Source organism: Oryx dammah, unplaced genomic scaffold, assembly GCF_014754425.2.
Source record: "Oryx dammah isolate SB20612 unplaced genomic scaffold, SCBI_Odam_1.1 HiC_scaffold_3, whole genome shotgun sequence".
Lineage (NCBI taxonomy): Eukaryota > Metazoa > Chordata > Mammalia > Artiodactyla > Bovidae > Oryx > Oryx dammah.
Window position 1 is genome coordinate 25,837,647 of NW_024070187.1, and position 26,188 is coordinate 25,863,834.

At 37.7% G+C, this 26,188-nt stretch overlaps 1 protein-coding gene across 5 annotated transcripts in view; it reads right to left on the reverse strand.

Moving 5' to 3' along the window:
* Window positions 1–26,188, reverse strand: part of RAP1GDS1 (Rap1 GTPase-GDP dissociation stimulator 1) — a 164,797-nt gene extending 138,609 nt beyond the window's left edge. For 3 of the 5 annotated variants that reach the window (XM_040237819.1, XM_040237815.1, XM_040237814.1), the window contains exon 1: window positions 26,025–26,188. In XM_040237819.1, coding sequence (XP_040093753.1) covers window positions 26,025–26,028 — 4 coding nt within the window. In that variant the 5' untranslated portion in view covers window positions 26,029–26,188. The remainder of the gene's footprint in view (window positions 1–26,024) is intronic. The other 2 variants (XM_040237818.1, XM_040237817.1) reach the window with 1 other exon arrangement.

Here is a 26,188-nt window from a genome sequence, read left to right on the forward strand (position 1 = left end):
AGTCATCAAGACAGTATGGTATTGGCACAAAGACAGAAATATAGATCAATGGAACAAAATAGAAAGCCCAGAGATAAATCCACACACATATGGACACCTTATCTTTGACAAAGGAGGCGAGAATATACAATGGAGTAAAGACAATCTCTTTAACAAGTGGTGCTGGGAAAACTGGTCAACCACTTGTAAAAGAATGAAACTAGATCACTTTCTAACACTGCACACAAAGATAAACTCAAAATGGATTAAAGATCTAAATATAAGACCAGAAACTATAAAACTCCTAGAGGAGAACATAGGCAAAACACTCTCCGACATAAATCACAGCAGGATCCTCTATGATCCACCTCCCAGAATTCTGGAAATAAAAGCAAAAATAAACAAATGGGACCTAATTAAAATTAAAAGCTTCTGCACAACAAAGGAAAATATAAGCAAACTGAAAAGACAGCCTTTGGAATGGGAGAAAATAATAGCAAATGAAGCAACTGACAAACAACTAATCTCAAAAATATACAAGCAACTCCTGCAGCTCAATTCCAGAAAAATAAACGACCCAATCAAAAAATAGGCCAAAGAACTAAATAGACATTTCTCCAAAGAAGACATACAGATGGCTAACAAACACATGAAAAGATGCTCAACATCACTCATTATTAGAGAAATGCAAATCAAAACCACAATGAGGTATCACTTCACACCAGTCAGAATGTCTGCAATCCAAAAATCTGCAAGCAATAAATGCTGGAGAGGGTGTGGAGAGAAGGGAACCCTCCTACACTGTTGGTGGGAATGCAAACTAGTACAGCCACTATGGAGAACAGTGTGGAGATTCCTTAAAAAATTGCAAATAGAACTACCTTATGACCCAGCAATCCCACTGCTGGGCATACACACGGAGAAAACCAGAATTGAAAGAGACACATGTACCCCAATGTTCATCGCAGCATTGTTTATAATAGTCAGGACATGGAAACAACCTAGATGTCCATCAGCAGATGAATGGATAAGAAAGCTGTGGTACATATACACAATGGAGTATTACTCAGCCATTAAAAATACATTTGAATCAGTTCTGATGAGATGGATGAAACTGGAGCCGATTATACAGAGTGAAGCAAGCCAGAAAGAAAAACACCAATACAGTATACTAACACATATATATGGAATTTAGAAAGATGGCAATGATGACCCTGTATGCAGGACAGCAAAAAAGACACAGATGTGTATAACGGACTTTTGGACTCAGTGGGAGAGGGAGAGGGTGCGATGACTTGGGAGAATGGTATTGAAACATGTATAATATCATGTAAGAATCGAATTGCCAGTCTATGTCCGATGCAGGATATGGCACGCTTGGGGCTGGTACGCGGGGATGAACCAGAGAGATGTTGTGGGGAGGGGGTGGGAGGGGGGTTTAGGTTTGGGAACGCATGTACACCCGTGGTGGATTCATGTCAATGTATGGCAAACCAATACAGAATTGTAAAGTAAAATAAAAAATAAAAAAAATAAAAAAAAAAAAAGATCCTTTCATCTCATCATTCCAAAGTGATGAATGAATAAAATCCTCCTGGGATTATAACTAGAATTATATTAAATTCATATTTTAACTGGGATAATTTGCATTCTTAACACTACAAAGTCTTCTCTTAAATATATGTATTTGATTTTATTCTGATCTTGTTTTTGGTGTCTCAGTAAAATGTTCTACTTTTATGTAGATTTTGTAATTTATTAAGTCTATTTGAACATATTTAAAAATTATGTCATTTGTGAGAACTCAATACTTTTTCTCAGTATCATATGTAGGTATTTATGCCTAGAGCAGGAAAGAGCTACTTTGTATAATTATTACGTAATCAGCTAAATTCTCTTCTTAATATGAAGTTATTAAAAAACGGGGTTCCATGGTGGCTCAGTGGTGCTTTTTAGTTTCCTGAGTTTTCTATATATACATTTACATGATTAGTAAAAACAAATCATGTTATTGCTTCTTCTCTAATGTTTAGACCCATTTCCAAGACAAGATCAAAGGAGAAAATAGTTCTAAACTCGACTAACTCATTGCCAACTAAGTTAACTTCTTTATGTTAAAATGCAATATAGAAAACTTTCTGTCCTGCTCTTAAAACCACTGCATCCTCCCTGACACTAACATAAAGATACACACGTACCTAACAAAACAGGCACTTATTTCCTGGCAAGTTAAAAAAGGCTTAATGAAAAAGTTCATGACTCAGTCACTACTATTAATACTATACAATCCTGGGGGGTCAAAACATCACCTGGTAGGGGGAACACCTGAGAATACAGGAAAAGATTTAAAATTTAATCATTCATTCTTATCTTCATAATTATTTGTGGTCACAGAATAAAGAATTTAAAAATTAAAGTGAATTTAAAGCTAATGTAAACAGGCCATTTTCTTTAGTTTCCAAGATTAAGTTCCATAGAAGCAGTCTGACAGGAATATACCTATTTAGTGAATACTAAACTTGACTTGAAAAAGAGATACCTGAGTAAAAATATAACAGTTCAAAGTGTATGTGTTGCAGTATTTACTTTCAATAGCAATTCAGGCAGTACTTGGGATAAATAGAAATATTTGTAACATTTAGAGTGAAACAAATGAAGGCTAGAAACTGTTCCACTTAATGAAAGAACTCCTAATTTCTACCTTAATTCATTAATCACTTTAACATGTAATCATACCTCTTCATACACATGGGTTCTCTCCCAATATGCTTCTCCAGACTGCAATGACACGGTAACTCTGTGTCCATTTGCCAGTTACCCACACATCCATCTGCTGGATATGCCTCTTTCATTCCACAAGATGATTATAACAGCACATCTCACATTACTTCCTCCCTCATTCGAAATTACTAACTTAAGAGTTAATAAAAATGTAAGATCTTAGATGAATTTGATTCATCTCTTCTCTGTATCAACAGTTTGAACTACAGGCTAAGTAGATAAATTTCAAAATTTAAATTAAGTTCATAAATCTATTTAAGAAATCATTTTTGTACAGTGTTAGACCGTCCCATTTCTTCTGCATTTTTCACTTTGCTAGTTTTATAGTCCTAGGTTCACAGAACCCTTTTAGTTTGTTTCTACTATTTCTACTACTTGACGGAAATTCTTATACAACAGGACATTCTTTAAGGGTATTCACACTACTCTCTTATAGTAGAAACTTATATTTTGAAAACCTACTTTACTGAGTTACTTGCACTTGCATTTTTTATTACAGATTAATGGCATAAACTGCCATGATTAAGAAACATTTTTATTAAGATGTTACACTAAAAACAATGACTACATTTCACTGTAAGTTTTCTTCTCTATTTCAGAAATTAGATAAACTTTTTGAGCACTCACTTGTCATGCATTCTTAAAGAGTTAAAAACCTATTTAGTTTGAACCTGTAACACTGCAGTCTTAGTAACATGTCATGTTTGATTAGAGGGTTAAGAATCTGATTGATAACCTTCACAACTACAATATTAAACCATAATGGATAAGAGCAAGGTATAGTGGTACAGTTTGTAAAATTGTACTTCACACAATGCCAAAAGACCTTTTCACTGAGAGTTCAAGAATTATCTCACTGGTTTATAGTTGTCAAATATAGCTTTAGCAGATAATGACATCAGCTTTTCTTTTTTATTTAGAGAATGACTTATGTTGAGATTCAGGATTAATTAATTCTTTGACCCAAACTGATCAAGAAAAATACCAGTGTAATTTCCTCTCCTCAACAGTCCCCTAACAGAAAGATTTAAAATACTACCATGCTAAATAGTCGTCAACACCCAGGATATAGTAAACCAACTTAGAAAATCAATGTGGATAAATCTACGAAGCATGATGGCATTTGTCAAAGAATTTTAAAGATACCCAAGAATTATACTAGAACAATGGTGGTAAAACTGCCTCATCTGTCATTACAAACAGCTTCTATGTACAACTGTGGAAATGATCTCTACACACAAGAGTTCCAGGAGAAGCTGGAGAGTGGAAACTGTGTACTTTCAAACTTCACTTCTATAAGCTGAGTCCATAACAAAAGAGAAACTCTAAACATAAAAAGTAACTACTGGAAATGTATTTGCCCTGTTCTAGCTCTCTATACCTGGGGTGTGCCTGCAAACCAAGTCCTCACAATATCAGCATTCTATCACCAGGATTCTTTGGAATAATGTTTTATCAGTTTACTTTATTATGCTCTATTTCCCAGTTTCTCAGGCCCCGTTTATCTTCATGCTTTCATACTCTATTTTGTCCCTTAGAATAGTACATTGATCTTGGACTTAATATCTTAGCTGTGACCTTTACCCCTCCAGGACACTACTCAAGTGTCTGCCGATAACGCTTTCACTCCTGCATTTAGATTCAAGAGTAAAAGACAACCCACCTCCAAGCTCTGCCCTGGACGGTAGGGCATGCCTGGCAAGGGTAGGGGAGGAAGACCAAACAAGAGACAGATAATATAATTTCAATAAGAGGAAATCTGACAATAAACCAAAGTGTTTGGGGGCTACCTACTTACACTTCCAAACAGTCTTGCACAATAGCTTCACTAGAACATACTCAAAGCTATGACTAATCAATTATGAAAGAGAAAGAAGTAAATACCCTGCTTTAAATGCTTTGTAATAATAGAGAACTAGACTAAAGATTGACATAAAAGACCTACATAAATAGAACTTCCTTTAGCTAGAGAATAAAGAAGTACTTCATTAAGAGCGGCACAAAGCAAACAGTCTTATTTCATAACTGAATAAATACAAGGAAGGGATAATATACACTGAAATTTATAAACTCTTAGGCAATAACTTTTCAGAGTAATAAAATGTCAACCAGAGAAAAAAGATATATAAACAAGGAGTTATGAGTGTGACAGATGAATTCAATATAAGGCACATGTTAAGGAATATATTGGGCTTCCCTGGTGGCTCAGACTGTAAAAAATCCGCCTGCAATGCGGGAGACCTGGGTTTGATCCCTGAGTTGGGAAGATCCCCTGGAGGAGGAGGGCATGGCAACCCACTCCAGTATTCTTGCCTGGAGAATCCCCAGGGACAGAGGAGCCTGGTGGGTTACAGTCCATACGGTCACAAAGAGTTGGACACGACTGAACAACTAAGCACAAGGAATAGATTAAGAATTTTTTTTAAAATCTAATAAAAATGATATTGTCTGAACTGTAACTTATGAACCCACAAAGGAATGCCTTTCCAAGATACTGCTACAGAAAGCAAAAAGAAACTTGAGGGTAAAGGTAAAGCAAAAGAAAATTTAGATAAAAATACACAAAACAGATAGTATGATATCTTTATCTAAATCTACAATGTACCATGAATTTAAAAGGAATCCTATCCAAGCAATAGGATGAAAAGACATTAGGTTAGTCTTCAACTTATTTGTCTCTCAGCTTTAAATTCACCCTTATTGCCTGATCTGTAAGAAATGAATCTGGGCCTTTTAAATACTTTTTCTTTGCCAGATGGTAGGATATAGGCTTTGCAGATGCCAGTGGATAGCACTGAAGAGGTATCTCCTTCCTGCCCAGACTGCATAATTTTCTTCAGTATCAAGTGTCTGCAAGTCACTGCCTTCACTACGCATATCTCCAGCTCTCAACTGCGGCAGAAGTGCTGTGTACAACAGTCCCACAAAACTCAAGTCTACATCCCAGGTTACTGCTTCCTACACCCTCTCCTCGGTCCTGGAAGTGTGTATGCCAGAAGCCCTTTGGATCTGGGCACCCAGAGCCACTCTGGCCCAAACTGTACACAGGAGTGTCCTGGGTTCCTGCAGAAGGCCTCTCCAGCTCCAGGTCCCAGCAGTACCTGCAGGGGTGCTTCAATGTCCTCTGCATGCCCAACTGTCTGTGTGCCACCCATCAACTCCAGCTTGCTTGTTCTGCACGTTCTCCAAAGAGTTGTTGCTGTGGGTCTGACTATGGACTGGCTCTGGCCTGAGCAACTTCTATGCCATCAGGAAGCCTGAAGCTGTATTTTTAATGAGAACTAACCCTTCCAAAGAAGTCTGTCCTTCCTTGGATGTGCTCCTGCACCAAACAATTTAGAGTTTGCTGTCTACCTTTAAAGTTATTCTCCAGTTACTGTTTAACAGCTTTATATCAAATGTCCCCTGTAACATTATGTGAGATGAAAGATTTCATGATGGATTTCATGATGTTCCTGCACTGTTGGGGCACTCTGAACAAAGGAAATTGATAACCTAGAATAAAGATAAGTCTCCCACCCCAGACACAATCTAGGATTGTAAAAAAAATTTCCTTCTTCCAAGAGATCTGCTTTTAGCTTACTTTTCAGGTGACAAACCTAGAGATGCCATCCACCTCCCTAGGGAGGCTTTGTTTCATTCAAGAGCAAAGATAAGGGGTATGGATGAATGTGTTCCTTGAATAACAGATATGCCAGCAACTCAATATCTCAGTGTCATAATTTTAGGATTCCTCTCCACTACATATGCACAATAACCAAAACTAAAATGTTCTATAAGTAATAAATTCTGTTCTATGATCTACAGACCTTGTTTTCCTGTCAGAATATCTATCAGTTCAGTTCAGTTGCTCAGTTGTGTCCAACTCTTTGCAACCCCATGAATCACAGCATGCCAGGCCTCCCTGTCCATCACCAAACTCCCGGAGTTCACTCAGACTCACATCCATCGAGTCAGTGATCCCATCCAGCCATCTCACCCTCTGTTGTCCCCTTTTCCTCCTGCCCCCAATCCCTCCCAGCATCAGAGTCTTTTCCAGTGAGTCAACTCTTCTCATGAGGTGGCCAAAGTACTGGAGTTTCATTCCTTCCAAAGAAATCTCAGGGTTGATCTCCTTCAGAATGGACTGGTTGGATCTCCTTGCAGTCCAAGGGACTCTCAAGAGTCTTCTCCAGCACCACAGTTCAAAGCATCAATTCTTCGGCACTCAGCCTTATTCACAGTCCAACTCTCACATCCATACATGACCACTGGAAAAACCATAGCCTTGACTAGACAGACCTTAGTCGGCAAAGACCTTAGTCTCTGCCTTTCAATATGCTATCTAGGTTGGTCATAACTTTTCTTCCAAGGAGTAAGCATCTTTTAATTTCATAGCTGCAAGTCACCATCTGCAGTGATTTTGGAGCCCCCCAAAATAAAGTCTGACACTGTTTCCACTGTTTCCCCCTCTATTTCCCATGAAGTGATGGGACCGGATGCCATGATCTTCGTTTTCTGAATGTTGAGCTTTAAGCCAACTTTTTCACTCTCCTCTTTCACTTTCATCAAGAGGCTTTTTAGTTCCTCTTCACTTTCTGCCATAAGGGTGGTGTCATCTGCATATCCATACACACATATAAATTTAACATTATGTGGTTTGTCTTCTCACTGGACCTAGACTGATACAAATATATACATAGTGGGCTTAGAAAAATGAGGAGTTATGTGGCATACAAGAGTATTAGGTCTTTCAGTCAACAATATCTTAATCAGACCATGAATATTATGTATTGGTGAATAAAGGTTAGAAAGATAACCTCAAACTTCTATTCATTCAACAATATAAACTAAGCACCTACCAAGCACCAAATACTATACTAAGACAGAAAGATGAACACAACACTGTTTGAACAATATAGAAAACATTTTTTTTTAATTTCATTTTTGTGGGAATTACCTTCACATGTCCAATTTATTCCTAGAAGCAGTCAATGTTAACATTTTCTTATGAGTCCTTCCAGAAGCACTCTATGTGTATCTATGCAATTATTTATGTTTAGAAACACATATACACAGAAACTTTAAAGCATGATCAGGACTTCCCTGGTGGTCCAGTGTTTAAGAATCCACCTGCCAATTCAGGGGATACAGGTTTGATCCCCAATCTGGGAAGATTCTACATGTCGCAGAGCAACTAAACCCACGCACCACAAATACTGAAGTCCGCACACCTACAGCCCGAGCTCTCCAACAAGAGAAGCCACTGCAATGAGAAGCACCACAACAAAGAGTAGCCCCTGCTCGCCACAACTAGAGCAAGACCACGTGCAGCAACCAGTGCAACCAAAAATAAATATCAAATAAACATTCTTTTTTAAAAAATTAAAGCATAATCAACCCAAATGTTACCACAGTACTAATCATCTTTCTCACAGTAATGATCTTAATAAAGTAGCCATGAATTACTATTAGAATCATTACAGTATTATTTTATAAAACCTGATAACTATTATATATCTTAAATTCCTTGGTAATCATTTGACAAAGTATTATTTCATGTAGTGGCAATAAACTTAGAAAACCCACTGTGTTCCAAAAGTGATAGGAAAGATATAGATTCAAAATAATTTCATCAAACATACTATTATAAGCTTACTATTATAAGATTAATATTAACATTAAGAATAATTAAATTTTCATTTGGAGAAAGGAGTACATATATTCCTTTGTTCCTATGAGGTTTTATTAGGCCATTAAGTTTTGAAAAAATATGCAATTTTCAGTTATAATTATCCTGATTAAAAAAGAGTAATTAATGATTAACATTTTTTATTAGCCAAACAGGTAACATTTATGAAAAAGCTATAGTAAAACCTGTAACATCCATATGTCTTTTCTGATAGCCAAGACAGTCAACAGATAATTTTTCAAGGGAATTAATGTCATAAAGAAAAATACACCATAGGGAAATGTTACTTAATAGAAAAAATTCTGTTACTCTATCTTCATTTGAAATAAAAGAAAAAAAAATCAGCAAACATTTATTCAGCAGGTAGTTCCCACTTTGATGAGTTTTAACAGCAATCTGTTTCTTACTAAAACAATGCATAATCTTTTAAGTTTTACCACTGTTCCAATTATTACTGTTACATAACAAACTATCCCAAACTTACTGGCATAAAACAAAAGCCAATTTACTGTGCTCAGAGATCCCATGAACCAGAAATTCACAAAGGGCACAGTGAGGACAGCTTGTGTTGTTTCCACAAGGTCTGGGGTCTCAGTGCAGTCTCAAAGGCTAGGAATGTCTCTGGCAATGACTCAATGGCAGAGGCTGGTATCAGTTCATTCAAACACATATCTGGTGATCGGCCTGGAAAGACATAAATGTTAGGATTGCTGACCTGAGATCTGACACTTGAGGCCTTCCCACATGGCCTAGCTTTCTTACAGCATGGCATCAGCAGGGTCTCAGACTTCCAGGGCTCCAAGCAGGCCAGTATCCCAACAAACAAGGGAGAAGCAACACTACCTTTCACTCCTGAGCCTATTGTCACTATTCACCCTACTTATTTAACTTATATAGAGTACATCATGCGAAATGCTGGGCTAGATGAATCACAAGCTGGAATCAAGATGGCCGGGAGAAATATCAATCATCTCAGATACACATATGACACCACCCTTATGGCAGAAAGCAAAGAACTAAAGAGTCTCTTGATGAAAGTGAAAGAGAAGAGTGAAAAAGCTGGCTTAAAACTCAACATTCAAAAAACTAAGATCATGACATCCAGTCTCATCACTTCATGGCAAATAGATGGGGAAATAATTGGAAAGAGTAACAGACTTTATTTTCTTGGGCTTCAAAATCACTGCAGATAGTGACTGCAGCCTTGAAATTAAAAGACGCTTGCTCCTTGGAAGAAAAGCTGTGACCAACCTAGACAGTATATTAAAAAGCCAAGACGTTACTTTGCCAACAAAGGCCCGTCTAGTGAAAGCTATGGTTTTTCCAGTAGTCATGTATGGATGTGAGAGTTGGACTATAAAGAAAGCTGAACACCGAAGAATTGATGCTTTTGAACTGTGGTGTTGGAGAAGACTCTTGAGAGTCCCTTGGACTGCAAGAAGATCCAACCAGGCAATCCTCAAGGAAATCAGTCCTGAATATTCACTGGAAGGACTGATGCTGAAGCTCCAATTCTTTGGCCACCTGATGCGAAGAACTGACTCACTGGAAAAGACCCTGATGCTGGGAGACTGAAAGCAGGAGAAGGGGATGACAGAGGATGAGATGGTTGGATGCAATCACCGACTTGATGGACATGAGTTTGAGCAAGCTCTAGGAGGTGGTGATGGACAGGGAAGCCTGACCTGCTGCAGTCCATGGGGTCGAAAAGAGTCTGACACGACTGAGCAACTGAACTGAACTGAACTGAACCTAGGAAATCAGAGCATCACCTCTGCTGCCTTCTACTGGTTACAAGTGAGTCACAAGCATGCTCCTATCCAACAGGAAGAGAACTCCCAAACTCTCAATGGAGAGTGACAACTTTTAGAAGACTACCTGGGGCCAGAGGTTCTTGTGGCCAGGTTTGGAACATATAATCTGTATAGTAATTTAATATTCACAAGGTAACTTGGTTAATATAATACAACAAAGAGCATTACAACCTTTGGTTGGTTTTAGCTCTAAATACAAGATAAAATTTCCTAAAAACAACTATTTTCAGCTTTGGAAACAAATTAAAATTTCTAAGATTGTTATTTTATATAATATTTGCAACTACCTTGAGAAATAAGTGTTGTTATTATTACCTATATTTTAACAGATGAGAAAGCTGAATTTGAAATCTGAACTTGAAATCTGAACAAGTTTCCCAGAAAGTTAAATATCAAAGTTGAGATAAATCCAGACATGTGTGTCTTCAAAGTCCAGGCTCTTTCTCTCTGACCAAGCAATCTGCACAGTGTCACATTAAGTGAACCTTATTCAAATCTCATGTGCACCAGAGCTGTACAAAACAAGGACTACCTGTATCTTGCTTTATATAGATGTAAGTTCTTCAATAATAGATTTATAACCCAACCAAGTTAGATGGTTATACTAGCTAACAACTGTATGTATCTTAGTTATGTAATTTTTAAAAATTACAATGAAATTTATCAGGAAGCAGTCTCTGCTATAGTATTAATATCTCAAGGATATTTCAATGCTGTTTAGTGCAAAAAAGTGTTTAACTGAATAAGTACATAAATTTTAGGAAAACATTTCATGATCATTTTAAGTAGTCAGCTCTTGTATATTCCAGAGAAGCAGTACTATGGCTGAAAAGGTAAATATAATCTATCCTCTCATTTAAATTCATGGAGGGGGGGGTGTTTTCTCTTTTTCTACTTATCTCTTTCTATTACTCATTATTTTATATTATTCTTTATCTACTAGGTAGAGGTTAAGCTTTGTATAAGAAACAAAAAATGGGACTATTTACATTACTTATTTTGTCACTTTCTGTAATGCCTAATATGGTGATCTTGTGTTTCTGATTTGACTTATGGTAATTTGTACAAACCATAAAAAAGTCAGAAATATGACCCAGTGGACAGTTATTTTTTTCTGGGAGCTTAACACTTCTCTCCCCAAAAATGTGTTCTGGTAACTGAAAGGAATTTAAGTTAATCAGTTCATATAAATTTTGTCTTTGTTCTAATTGATTTTATTTTTGAAGCCAACTTTTATCTTATAGCTTTAAAGATAAACCAACATTTATATTTCTGTAAAGCATATCATAAATTTTACTTTCTTACAATATCAGTTTCATTTTTCATAATGGAGTTCCTTAATCCCCTGGAGAAGTAAATGGCAATGCACTCTAGTATTCCTGCCTGGGAAATCCCATGTACAGAGGATCCTGGTGGGCTACAGTCCATGGAGTCCCAAAGAGTCAGACATCATTAAGTGACAAACAAGGAATCTTCAAAGTGGAATATTCTTCAGAAGAGTTAAAGAAAATAATTTTTACAACCTGACAAATTGCTTATTAAAAAGAATCTTAGATGATGTGAGCTTCTCACAGTTTTGAAAACAATTTTTTGTTGAAGTACAATGATAGCTGGTTACTTTTTTATGACTATAAAAAACAAAACTCCTTAAATAAATTCAAGAAACTTATTAGTTATCTGAAATTATTCTATACAATCATTTTTATATAATGAAAAAATAATTTAAATTTTAATTATTTTAAAAATTTAAAATAATGAGTTTATGAAAGTTGTTTATTAATCTTATATAATTCTTACATGTTAGAAAATACTAATATATATATATATATATATATATATATATATAAAGAAAATAATAGTCTCAGGAAACAATTTGGCAGTCTTATGGACTTTGATGACTTTTTAAAATGTCATGCCATTATTTTCCCCCAAAAAGTGTATTTTATACTTGAGGGCAAATAAAAAAAGGAAAAATAAAACACATCTTTTTGGGGGGACTAGTAGGTCTTCCAAATAGGGAAAGGAGTACGTCAAGGCTGTATATTATCACCCTGCTTATTTAACTTATATGCAGACTACATCATGAGAAACGCTGGGCTGCAAGAAGCACAAGCTGGAATCAAGATTCCTGAGAGAAATAGCAATAACCTCAAATATGCAGATGACACCCCCCTTATGGCAGAAAGTGAAGAGGAACTAAAAAGCCTCTTGATGAAAGTGAAAGAGGAGAGTGAAAAAGTTGGCTTAAAGCTCAACATTCAGAAAACGAAGATCATGGCATCTGGTCCCATCACTTCATGGCAAATAGATGGGGAAACAGTGGAAACAGTGTCAGACTTTATTTTGGGGGGCTCCAAAATCACTGCAGATGGTGACTGCAGCCATGAAATTAAAAGGCACTTTCTCCTTGGAAGGAAAGTTATGACCAACCTAGATAGCATATTCAAAGGCAGAGACATTACTTTGCCAACTAAGGTCCGTCTGGTCAAGGCTATGGTTTTTCCAGTGGTCATGTATGGATGTGAGAGTTGGACTGTGAAGAAAGCTGAACGCCGAAGAATTGATGCTTTTGAACTGTGATGTTGGAGAAGACTCTTGAGAGTCCCTTGGATTGCCTGAAGATCCAACCAGTCCATTCTGAAGGAGATCAATCAGCCCTGGGTGTTCATTGGAAGGACTGATGGTAAAGCTGAAACTCCAGTACTTTGGCCACCTGATGTGAAGAGTTGACTCACTGGAAAAGACTGATGCTGGGAGGGATTGGGGGCAGGAGGAGAAGGGGATGACAGAGGATGAGATGGCTGGATGGCATCACCGACTCGATGGACATGAGTTTGGGTGAACTTTGGGAGCTGGTGATGGACAGGGAGGCCTGGCGTGCTGAGATTCATGGGGTCACAAAGAGTCAGATACGACTGAGCGAGCAACTGAACTGAACTGAACAAGTAACTTTACTAAGTAACTGAGCCTGAAGTTTTCCATATGATAATTTATATTAGTCCCCTATGAAACAGGCATACCCTTTCTATTTTTACTGAAGTCTATTATGTGATTCCCCTTCAATAATAATGAGAATATTTTAAGGATACAGGAAATGAGAGGGCCTTCCAAGTGGCACAGTGGTAAAGAATCTGCCTGCCAATGAAGGAGATGCAGGTTAGATTCCTAGGTCAAGAAGATTCCCTGGGGTAGGAAATGGCAACCCACTCCAGGATTCTTGACTGGAGGACAAAGGAGCCTGGTGGGCTATAGTCCACAGGGTCACAAAAAGTTGGACACTGAGTGACTGCACAGGCAAGAAATGAAGATTTAAAGAGCTTAACCACTTGCCAAAGGCTATGTTGCTGTTTAGTCCCTAAGTCATGTCTGACTTTTTGTGACCCCATGGACTGCAGCCCATTAGGCTCCTTTGTCCATGGGATTCCCAAGGCAAGAATACTGGAGTGGGTAGCCATTTCCTTCTCCAGGGGATGTTCGCCACCCAGGAATTGAACCCGCATCTCCTACGTTGGCAGGTGGATTCTTTACTCCTGAGCCACCAGGAAAGCTTGCCAAAGGCAATACGAAACAATCAACTTCTGGAAGACCAGAGATTCTATTGTCTCTTTGATTTCTTACATTATTTGATCAACTGGAAATTCAGTTTAATCATTCCTAATGACCATACGTATCACAGATAGTTAATTTTGCTCTTGACAAGTGGCATGATATAATTTTCACAACAATTTGTTGATTTTAAAATAAATGTATTAATTTTCAAAAAGTAATAAGTTCAATTTTGTCACAGGTTTGAATACAACTAACTCTTTAGTAGTTCAATAGCTATAACAGAAATTTCAGACACTGCAAATTTCAATCTGTAGGACTTAAGATAATAGTAAGTAATGAACTGGGGACCTCATACCCTGCCTAAAGGACAATTATCACTGATTGTCACCAATTGAAATACAGTAGGTTCAAGGATCTGAAATGTTTAATTTTTTGAGATAAGCTGAAGCAAAAAAAAAAAAAAAAAACCCAACAACAAAAAAGATAAGCAGAAGCAGATTTTTATCAGAGATTTCCTGAATATTTAAATGTTAACAACTAATTCCAATTTCTAAGACTTTGCTTAAAAAATACATCTGCAAGAGTATGTGTGGCCCAAGGACTGCTGGTTTGCAAGCTCTATTAGAGACATGTCTATCATCACTATAGGATAATGTTTTAAATTAGGAGGAGACTTGAATCTGCAGGGATTCTGTAACATGAACAAACACGTATTTATTGAATGCCAATAATATAAAACATTGAGCAACTAAAGTTATATTACTAGATGTGTTACAGTTCAAGAAGTGAGAGGTATCCAGAGAAATAAAAGGCCAGTATGAGAGGTCAGCAGTACTTTACAAAGAGAAAAAGTTATTCTAGGAGGAAGAGTAACAGAACAATGGTGTCTTGGTGGCATCACTGATGAAGAATATTTAGAGGACTGTAAGATTATTAAAGGAAGATGTATTTCAGACTAGTGAGAAATACAAGAGAGACAGCAGATTTCTCTGGATCCTGAAAGCTAAGCAGAGTTAAGACGATGTAATAGGTAGCTGAAGCAACATTAGATCTTCAGCATGAAGGTGATATGATCGATGCAGTGTCTTAAAGACTGATTATAGTATGCAGAAAAGGTTGGAGAGCCGCAGAGTGGTAACAGAGAGGCCAACTAAGAAATGGTCTCAGCAGCACAGGAATGAGATGAGGGGCCTGGACTTTGGCAGTAGGAATGAGTGAGGTGTTATCCCCCAACCTATTTACCTGAATGAATCCTCATTACTAGCTTGTTCATGTGTGTGTGTTATGAGCACACTTTTCTTTTTTTTTCATTAAATTGGAGCTGGCCAAGTATAATTAACAGAACACTAGGAGAGGAGCTAGGAAATCAAGATTCTAGATCTGACACTACACCTAACTACATTGGGTGAAGCTGGGCAAGTCTCTTAACCTCATTAAACCTCGGTTCTATAATCTGGGTAGAAAAGGACAGAACCAGATAGATGTCATTGTTTGAAACTCTGGATCTCACAACTCTGAAAAGCAATCATCTGAAATTTTCAGAAGTGAAGTCGTTCAGTTGTGTCCGACTCTTTGCGACCCCATGGACTGTAGCCTATCAAGCTCCTCCGTCCATGGGATTTTCCAGGCAAGAGTGCTGGAGTGGGTTGCCATTTCCTTCTCCAGGGGATCTTCCCAAGCCAGGAATTGAACCTGGGTCTCCCGCATTCAGATAAGAATATAATTTCAGGTTTCTTTTGAAAGTCCAAAAGCTGGCTTCCTTGATTCCACCTTTGTACATGGCAAAACTGGCTGGAGTTGAGTAGTGAATTTCTCTCTTAGGTTGGGCACATACTCTTTAGTTTGCCACAGTCCCATCACTTCCTCAAGTGAGGCCCAGTGTTACCTGCTATTCATCATGCTTTCACTGCTGGTTTTCTTATGGCAGAGAAACATTTTTCTCAACACTTTTCTCTACATTTTCTAAACTTTGTCTTTTACCAGGGGTGAGAAAATGTAAGAAAAGAGGTATTTTTTTCCAAGAAAAATAAAAGCATACTTTTTATGAAAATAAATATTCCTTTACATTTAACAGGCAAAAAAGCTCATCTGCATGAAAAGATTACCATTTAACCCTCTTTAATCAGATAGTTTCATTTAGTTTGGAAACCCTGTTACACATGTTGGAAAGCTATTGAAAAAAATATCAAAGGAGTGAAATAATTAGATTTACATTTTAGAAAGAGTACTCTAGAAGCATGCAAAAACTTAAAAGGGGTATGACTGAGAGAAAGAACATCTATTAGAGCACTAAAGTGGTTTGCAGAGGTGAAATGACAAGTTTACAGTGGAGAAAGGAGGGACTGATTCAAGGAGATAGAATTATTAGAATTGGGGGAACCCAACAAGTATTGGAGGAGAAGGCAATGGCACCCCACTCCAGTACTCTTGCCTGGAAAATCCCATGGACGGAGGAGCCTGGTGGGCTGCAGTCCATGAGATCGCTAAGAGTCAGACACAACTGAGCGGCTTCACTTTCACCTTTCACTTTCATGCATTGGAGAAGGAAATGGCAACCCACTCCAGTATTCTTACCTGGAGAATCCCAGGGACTGGGAAGCCTGGTAGGAGGCCGTCTATGGGGTCGCACAGAGTTGGACATGACTGAAGCGACTTAGCAGCAGCAGCAACAAGTATTGGAAGTAGAATGATGCTAGATTTTAGAGATGGTTCACTAGATAAATGGTGATACCATCCAGTGTACGGAATTCACAAGGAAGAAAAAGTCTTGGGGAAAGGTGAGGTAGTATAGCATTACTCCACAGTAGAAGTTGGCCAACTATAGCTCACTGCCTGTTTTTATACAACCCACTAGTAAAATGGTTTTCACATCTGCAAATGGTTGGGAAAAGTCAAAAGAAGAATGTATTTCATAAAGAGCAAATTGCACGAAATTCACATTTCAGTGTCCACAAATAGTTTCCCTGGGACACAATTCATTCCTTTAATCACTGTCTATACATGGGTTCACTTCATATGACAGAGATGAGTAGTTGAGACAGCAACCATATGTGGTATTCTCGTCACTGAACACTGTTTCTGGAGGTACTACAAATTGTAGTGACACAGTTATGATTGCTCAGTGTTTCAAGCACCATGTGTAATTGCACACCACAACATTTCATTTTGACCATCACATCGAAGGGCTTCACAGATGGCTCAGTGGTGAAGAATCCACCTGCCAATGCAGGACACTCGGGTTTGATCCCTGGGTTGGAAAGATCCCCTGGAGAAGGAAATGGCAACCTACTCCCGTATTCTTTTGGAGAAATCCCATGGACAGAGGAGCCTGGTGGACTACAGTCCATGGAGTCGCAAAGAGTTGGACACGACTTACCAACTCAACAACAACAATCACGTCAACACAAAAAGAGAAAACTATACTTCAAATATCATGCTTTTAATGTTTTAAGGGTCACATGGATTATTCTGCTACTGAATTAGATGGCAAACCACTGTATCACACAATGACACTAAAGCTACACTAGAAAAACTTAACACTTATCTATATAACCAGACTAGGTATCCATCATATTCATAATTCATAGGGAAGTAATCAGAGGAACTAGAAAATATAAATCAAAGTACGTCATTGTACCAGAGTTTCGTCACAAAAAAAAGTGAAAATGAATTTTCAAACAAAGTTAAGTTTCTGAGTGGTGCACCTGTTGGTTAAGCAGAGAAAGCTTTTTACACATGGTATGTTAATTAAACTGCATTTTGACTACAGCAACCAAAGAAACATTAGCGGGGGGTGGGGGGTGGAACATGTTTAAGAGTAGTCTTTCGGTAAGACAGCTATGGTAAGAGCACTGGGAGCAATATTCAATTCAATTATCAATATTCAATTGGAAGACAAGGCAAATAATTTTGAAAGGTTTTCTTTGGTTCTTGATAAATTAACAGATAATTGAGATACTGCATAGTATTATTTTCGAAAAGGCAGTGATGAACATGAAGTGACTGAAGGATTGGCCCTCTGTAAAGACTGCATACAACAACAGGCAAAAATATTTTGAAAACTAAGACAACATTAACTCAGTACAACCTAAAGTGGAAGCTACTAAGACGTGTTAAAACTGATGATGGTAAAAATATGTGAGGAACAGTAAAAGGCTTAGTAGAATAAATTCACAAAGTTTGTGAAAATAAGGTATATAAAGCCTATGTTTCTTTATTACATTATTCATCAGCAGTTATTTTAAGGGAAAACATTTTAAAATAACATGTATTATTGAACTAGTAGTATCAACTTCATTCACTCCTACAGATTTAACCACTGTCAGTTGTTTCTACTTTGATAAAAAATAGAAGCTGAATATCCTAACTTGCCTTATCATACAACAGCTTGCGGGCTTAGCAGTTGTATGGTTTTATTGTGAGGTTTTTTTTTCTCCCAAGCTCAACAGTGAGACTGAAATTTCTGAACAAAAAGAAAAGCCTTCAACCATTATTAAACAATGAATACCTTTGGAAATTATATTCTGCTGCAGATTGATAACGTTTCCTTGAATTTGACCTGAAAGTCTAGGCAAAATAGTACTTATATGCAAAACATACTACATTAAATCCTTTTGACAACATTTTTCAAATCACAAATAACCATCAATCTGCTTTATATATTTCTTGTGCTGTCAAAATTAAAAACTAGATCTCCATGCATACACAAAGTTGCAACAGATATATTATGCAAGTTCAAACTACAGTGCCAGCAGTGTTTTTCAGACTTCACTGCAAGCGCAAGAGAAACTTCCATATACCAAAACCCATTTAACTATGTAATCGAGGAGCCTCTAACTTTCGACTGGTTAATCTGCAATGTAAACAGCATACTAAATAGCAAATATTAAGAGAATCTAAAAGAATTCTATAAATGCCTTCCATACAATTAATATGATCACTAAGATCATATGCCCATGACTGACAGCAGCATTTGGTGTCACGTATCTGTGTGAACACATTTCCAAGACAAAATCAGTTAGATGCCTTTACAGACCTGCATTAACAAATGAACAACTGCAATCAAATTTGATGATAGGGTCACTGTGAATCCCAATTAAATAAAACTGCTATCTCAAAAAGAATATTTTCTTTAGGAGATCCGTATTACAATAAATCATGTTTAATTCATAGTATAGTCTGAACGCAGTCAATATTTTGTGGTTATTTGCTTTCTCTTATATGTATTTTCACTCTTATCCATGTATTAATAATATCTTTGATTTTGCCTCATGGCCTGCGAAGTCTAAAATACCTACCATCTGGCTCTTAATGTAAAAAGTTTGCAGACCTCTGCTCTATGGAGATGCTATTCAAAGTGCAGCAGCATCTGGGAAATGTCTTGACAAGGCAAATTCTTGGCCCACCCCACATCTACTGAATCAGAATTTCTGAGGGTGAGCCCAGTAATTTTTTTCTTTTTTAACAAATGTAAGATTCTCTCTTAAAGATTTGAGAGACTTGGTTCTGTCCCCTTGGATAAATTATTTAATTCTTTGAGTCAGTAGAATGGGAACAGTGTCACCCACTTCATAGAACTATTGAAGAGATTAAAACTAACTTTAAAAATATGAGGAAAAAACATAAGGTTTAACATGGTAACTGACACTAGTAATTCTTAATAAATGGCAATAAATTAGAAAAGACCCTAGTGTTGGGAAAGATTGAAGGCAGGAGGAGAAGGAGATGACAGAGGATGAGATGGTTGGATGGCATCACCAACTCAATGGACAGGAGTCTGAGCAAGCTCCAGGAGATGGTGAAGGACGGGGAAGCCTGGCATGCAGCAGTCCAAGGGGTCTCAAAGAGTTGGACATCACTGAGAGACTTAACAACAATAAATGACAATTATTAATACAAAGGTGTACGGGGGGGGCCTCCACACACCAGCCCATGACACATGAAAATTAAATTTTTAGGAATTTTGTGAGACAGTTATTTAAATTTCATAAACTTAAAACTAAGTTACACTAAATCAAAGTTATTAACACTCAAAACTCATCATGACTTAATTACCTTACCACATTTTATCATCATCTGTGCTCATGTAGCTATTATGTCTAGATGGTAGATATCCTTATATGGTTGTGCTGCATCTCATTTCTTCCCAACTATGCATATTCACAGGAAATCAACCACCACAAATCAGAGCTTTTTTGGAGGAGGGCTTCTGGTGAAACATTAATCAACACACTTCTGGTTATCATTATTAAAAATTACATAATGAATTCAGTTTTGAACTCAATGAGTCTGAATTAACTATGCACATAGGGATGTCTAACAATCTGTTAGTTAAAAAGATGTATTTTTAGGCACCAACAGCATATAGATAGTAGCTGAAGCCATATACATGAACAAAATTGAGCAAAAGAGCATTTAGAGAAGGGCTCAGATATAGAATGATATGGAAAAAATTAATTACATGAACAATAAGTCAGAAAGACTTTGGAATTTATAAGTATAGCCAATTATGGCTAGCAGCTCAATTTAACTATTCCCATTTATCACTATCCGAATTCTCAGCTTTAACTCCTGGAATGCTTCTACCAACAAAAGCTGTATAAATAGATGCACTGAATTACATTACTCTGCCACTTGAATTTAGCATCTATATCTTAGCCAGCACGGGTAATGGTATTTTAGGTCACCTATTCAGACAAAGCTAACAAGTTGGTTTATACTCTGAAATTTCTACCTCAAGTAGACATTGCCCTTTGAATGATAAAGAAAAAATAAATTATACAGGGATGATAACATAGTTTAAACATCAATGATACTGAGCATATTTGAAAGTTTAGTTTCAAAGAATCATAGAATTTCAGAACCAAAATAGACTTTATAAGCTGCTCTGGTATCTTAATTTTTTTGTTCTTCTCTCCATAAGAAAGAGCTATTTGTCAAGTTAAATGTCTAGGAAAGCATTTTAAATTAAGTTTTTTCCTTATCAGTTATCTGAACATTTGATTATCTGAAATTAACACAGTTAACAAAGGAGTGGATCTACCTTCTCCATTCCTTCTGATGTTCATGAGTGGATATTAAAAATGTACATAATTCTTTATGGCTGGTACCACCAATAATGCCAGAATCACCTGATTCAATTCAGCTGATCTGGAGTCTCTAGAGAGAGTGCTAGTATTTCTTTGAAGCTACCTAGAGGCTTGAATATTCTGCTGTGAAAATTAAAACTATGGTTCTCAAAGTGATTTAAGGCTATTACAACTTTCTCAGTAGTACTACTATATATTTCAGAATATGACTCTACCAAGGATAGTAAATCTAGCCCTCTCCCATATACGAAAAAAAAAACAAAGGGCGGGGGGGTGTATATACAAAACAGAATAAAGCCAACATAAGAAAAATTACTGAACTAGTCAATGTATATGCTCTTTTAAAACAATAAATTTTTAGTGATTGCCAGCTTACAAAAATATTTTATTGCTCTACCTTGACTTGTAAAGAACAAGCAAAAGTACCAATATTAACTATTTTTCTATGAACCTATTCCTGGACTTAGAAATGCAAGCCAAAAAAAAAAAAAAGATTTATCCATAGGTTTATACATAGAGAAAAACTCCATGAGTTAAGAGTATAATTAGAGGCACACATATAACTAGAGAAATCTCAAATTCACAAAGACTATAAAAAGTGATAAACCATTCACCAGTAGAGTATCTTTGATGCAAAATGTCACGTAAAACACAAAACCATTTCTAAACTCACTCTACACGACAGATATTGCAAAAATAAAAAATAAATTAAAATAAAAATAAACTAAGTCACAGAGACATAAAACATAGAATGTCAAAGAAATGTGAGGCACTATGGTGAGATTACAAACTTTGGTTAGCCAAAAATTAGCACGTATCATTCCATGTGATCTGAGACATTTAAAAAAATGTTTACATGCTTACTTACAGATGTTCAAACAGGGCAAGGAATACCGTACTACTTACTATACATAGTGAACTCAGTTTCTACTTATTCTATTCATTATCCACTTAGCCTTTACAGGTGACCTCCAAATCTATCATTCCTCATAAAGATGCTTTTTAGAAAATACTTAACCAGAGGTAATACCCTAACCAAACCACATGAACCTGGAGCCTTTTCTCAGTTGTTACTGCTCACTGTTCTGAAGCAGCAGTCACTGACCTTTCATTCTTGAAATCAACCAATTCTAGTCTTTCACTCCTACCTACTACAGTCTTTTTCAGTGTCAAATCATTTCATTCTTTTTTCCTAATGATGCGGCATTCCTCAAGACTCTTACCTTGGATATATTTTCTTCATTTTCTTTGTCGGCTCTCATCCTCCTACCTAACTTCAAATATTATCTCAGGATATTGGTGGGTAATTTTCAGATATCTAGCTCAAATCCTTTCTTGAGAGTTAAAATAACCATTATATATTTTTTTACCCAGTTTTGGTCAGTCAACAAATTTTTACTGCCAGCTCCATGTGTGATACACTAGTGTTAGGTATTTCAAAACCTAGTATGAGAATCCTTGTCATCAAGAAGTAGACAAGCTAGAAGAAAAGCTAAATAGTCCATCAGGTGCAAAACTGACCATTCACGTGTCCTCTTCCAATGGACTGAATATGTATTTAATAGATCCCACATTCTCAGTATTCCCATGTAACAATGTATGACTCCTTTCTTAACTCTATATTCTTTATGTGCCATATTCTAGTCCTACTGCCATAGCCTGGTTCAGGCTAGTACGTATTTTCACCCAAGTGCAACAGCCTTCTTAACCTTTCTCTAGTTTCTCATCCAATCCATCCTGCACTCAATTAACAGATTAATTTTCCTAAACCACAGATGTGCTCCAATACTTAACGGCATAAAATGTTTAACAGTCCCTCAAATCCAAAAACAGCTTCAGCTTGACATTAGAGGCCTTCCATTATCTGTTCCTTACCTGTTAATACTTTTTCATCTCTGTCACCCACTATTTCCTTACCTTTTGCTGTAGCCAAACATGATTATTTAATCATTTTCTGAAACTGTCTGAATCTTCCTATTGCTGCATCTTCATTTACGTCATTTCTCTCCCTCCACCCCCATCCCGATTAACAGTCTCCATTTCTACCTTTCAGAAGCTTAACCAAACACTGGTTCAAATAGCATCATTTTTCTGAAAACTTCTCTCCATTGTTGGAAAGTATAAAATATATTAAGGTCTTCCGTACCACTCATACTTTATTTCTATTACAGTTATCTGTGTATATATCATATTATTCCTTAAGAGTATAAGAAACTTAAGAAACATTTTACTAATCTTTATCCTCCCATAGTATATTACATATGGTTGATATTCAAATAGGAAGTATACAATGAATTTTAATATAGACATAAAGTAACAGCCAAGATCCATAAGACCACATAAGAAGTTTCCCTCACTTTCTTATGGAGAAAATCACTGCCACAAGAAATTTTTTTTTTTAAACCACCTATATATTTATTGAAAAGACATTAACAAGTGATTTTTTTGCCCTACCAGTAATCAGCATACCCTTTATGTATGTATGAATTGTTATAATAACTTCCTTGGCTTAGAATATAAAATTGCTTCCCAAGCTTTCAGTTTTACATTATTGTACGTACCTACTGATCACAAACTAAACCGACATACCACTGAAGACAGCAATGTAAAAAGAAATAGCTTGCCTGGTGGCTGCTCCAAAACCCATACCTCTTAAGACAACTCAACCTTTTTTTTTTTTTTTGAGAAAGAGAGAAGGGCAATCATAGTGTAAATATACTTCTCTGTTCCCACTTTCTTCACACCTCCATTACCTCCCTGCTGCTGCTGCTAAGTAGCTTCAGTCGTGTCTGACTCTGTGCGACCCCATAGACAGCAGCCCATCAGGCTTCCCTGTCCCTGGGATTCTCCAGGCAAGAACACTGGAGTGGGTTGCCATTTCCTTCTCCAATGCATGAAAGTGAAAAGTGAAAGTGAAGTCGCTCAGTCGTGTCCAACTCTTAGCGACCCCATGGACTGCAGCCTACCAGGCTCCTCCATCCATGGGATTTTCCAGGCAAGAGTACTGGAGTGGGGTGCCACTGCCTTCTCCGCCATTACCTCCCTAACATCTACCAACTCAAACGTTCTTCAGAGTCCATACTTACAGGTTCACAAGTTCACAATAATAGATGGGTTTCCAGTTCAACAATTAATTCAAAGATTTACTGAATACCTACTATGTGGAAAGCACTATGGAGGACCCCAAAATTAATAAGACACAATTTTCATCTTCTGGAACACATAACTAAATGCACAACACACACACACATAAACAACTCCATTATAAAGCTGATTATATAAAAGCTAAAAAGCTTCCAACAAGGTACAAACAGAATGATGAGAGTAATTTAGTCAAAGTATACCTGAGAAGCTTCAAATGAGGAATGGATTTAACTTTCTTTGAAATCAAGTAATAATATTCAAGATTTTCAAGATTAATTATTTTTAAAGTATGTTTTCAGTAGTATTGCAATAGAATTTAATTTTTTTCCCACCGAAATGGTACTGATTCAACATGCAAGTTAAAATTTTAAACAGATTTTTATTAGCTCAGCTTGAAACATGGTGAAATACAGTTTACAGGCCAACTTGTGGCCTATAATTAACAGGAAAAATTTTATGTTCAAGGGGAAGACAAACTATGTCTCCAACAATCTGAACTAATATTCTACTCCCAGAGAAAGGCTAGGTACATATAAATGGACCACTCAATTTTTACAGAAATCTGTTCAGCATACCAATAGGACATTAAAAAGAAAAAAATTGAACAAGTGAAAATAAAATTCTGGGTCTTAGATTCACTTTTCATTCATACCACCTCTTCTTGTAACAATGACCTCTTCCTGATATACAGCAAAAGGTCTGAATCAGAGCCTGGAGCATTTGCTTTTTAAGTAAGCTCCATCCACACCATTTCTAGATTTAGACACTTCTTTGAAGATTCTGAGTTGCCATGACCTAACTCTGGACGTGCTGAGTACTGTATTGACAGATGAAAGGACCCCACTCATCTGAAGCTTAAAATAACTTGCAGGGAAGGGGTGGGAAAAGTCCAAGTTGACATATGCCAATGTAGCAAATTCTAAAAAGAGGAAACTATAATAGACAGGAATGGAAACAAACTAGGGAACTTGGAGAAGCACGGTATTCCAAATTGCTACCATTTAAAAAAATACGTTGGTCTTTTAATTACATTACAGTATCCATGAGACGTTTTTGCAATTACTGAACTTCAAAATTAAGCAACATACTGTGAAAAAAAAAAAAAAACAGGATAAATTACATGCACTTTTATAAAAGATACTTGCTTTTAAATATCCAAAACTCTTGACATTAACAAAAAAATAACTAAAATCAGATTATGTAGATTTCGACAAGGGAAGCCGGGAAAGAATAACTAACATGTAAGTTGGGTAACATGTTACAGGGTGCAGTTTCCTACTACAGTAGACAGACCAAAGAACCAAGAAAATGGGTTGAGCACAGGAATACTGCTACATTGCAGCCACTCAACACTAATTCAACAGCTAGCGGGCTCTATCCATCCTTCCTCACGTTCCTCGTGGCCTCTGACAAGTCATCCTTTCAACCTATGAGACTGTGCGCTCTCCCCCACCAAATATAATTCCCGTGCAGGTTGTAAAATCTCCCCCACAAACTACATGCTCACACCTCCTCGCCTTGGGATGAGCAGTTCCCACAGTGGGGAAAGGTCGCCCTGGCAGGGAAGTTGGGTGAAGTGGTCTTTCTCGCGGTCCGACCCGAGCCTCCAGCCCAGCAGCCGCTGGGGAAAGGAAACGGGCGGCCACCGAAGGAACCGGGAAGGGGCAGCGGATGCGAGCCCGCAAGGCAGGCTCCGTGGTGCCCGAGCACCGGCTCGGGCAGGAAGAATGGAGGAGGGGAGGCTAGGCAGCGAGGTGCCCGAGAGGCGGGCGGCGGTCCGGCCCCGCGGCCCGACCCCACCCCGCACTCCGCACCCTCCCAGTTCGCGGACCCGGCGTGCGTTCCGCGTGCGCCGACTCTCCCGGGAGGAAGAGCCACTGCCTCACACCCGTGGATTTGAGAAATCCGGCAACTTTGCGCGAGAAATGCTTCCCACCCTGCAACACACCGAGAAAGAGAAATATGTCAGGCGATGACGGGGGAGGAAGGATGACTTACCCATGTTCCTCCCAGAGGGTGAGGAGCCGGCAGGGCGAGGCGAAGGTCTCCGGTGCGGGCGGCGCGGCGCTGTGTCCTCCGTCTACCTCTGTCTCTCCCGCAGCCAGGGAGGGACCCGCGGGGGGCGGCCGCCGGGGAGGAGCAGCTGCCGCTGCTGCTGCTGC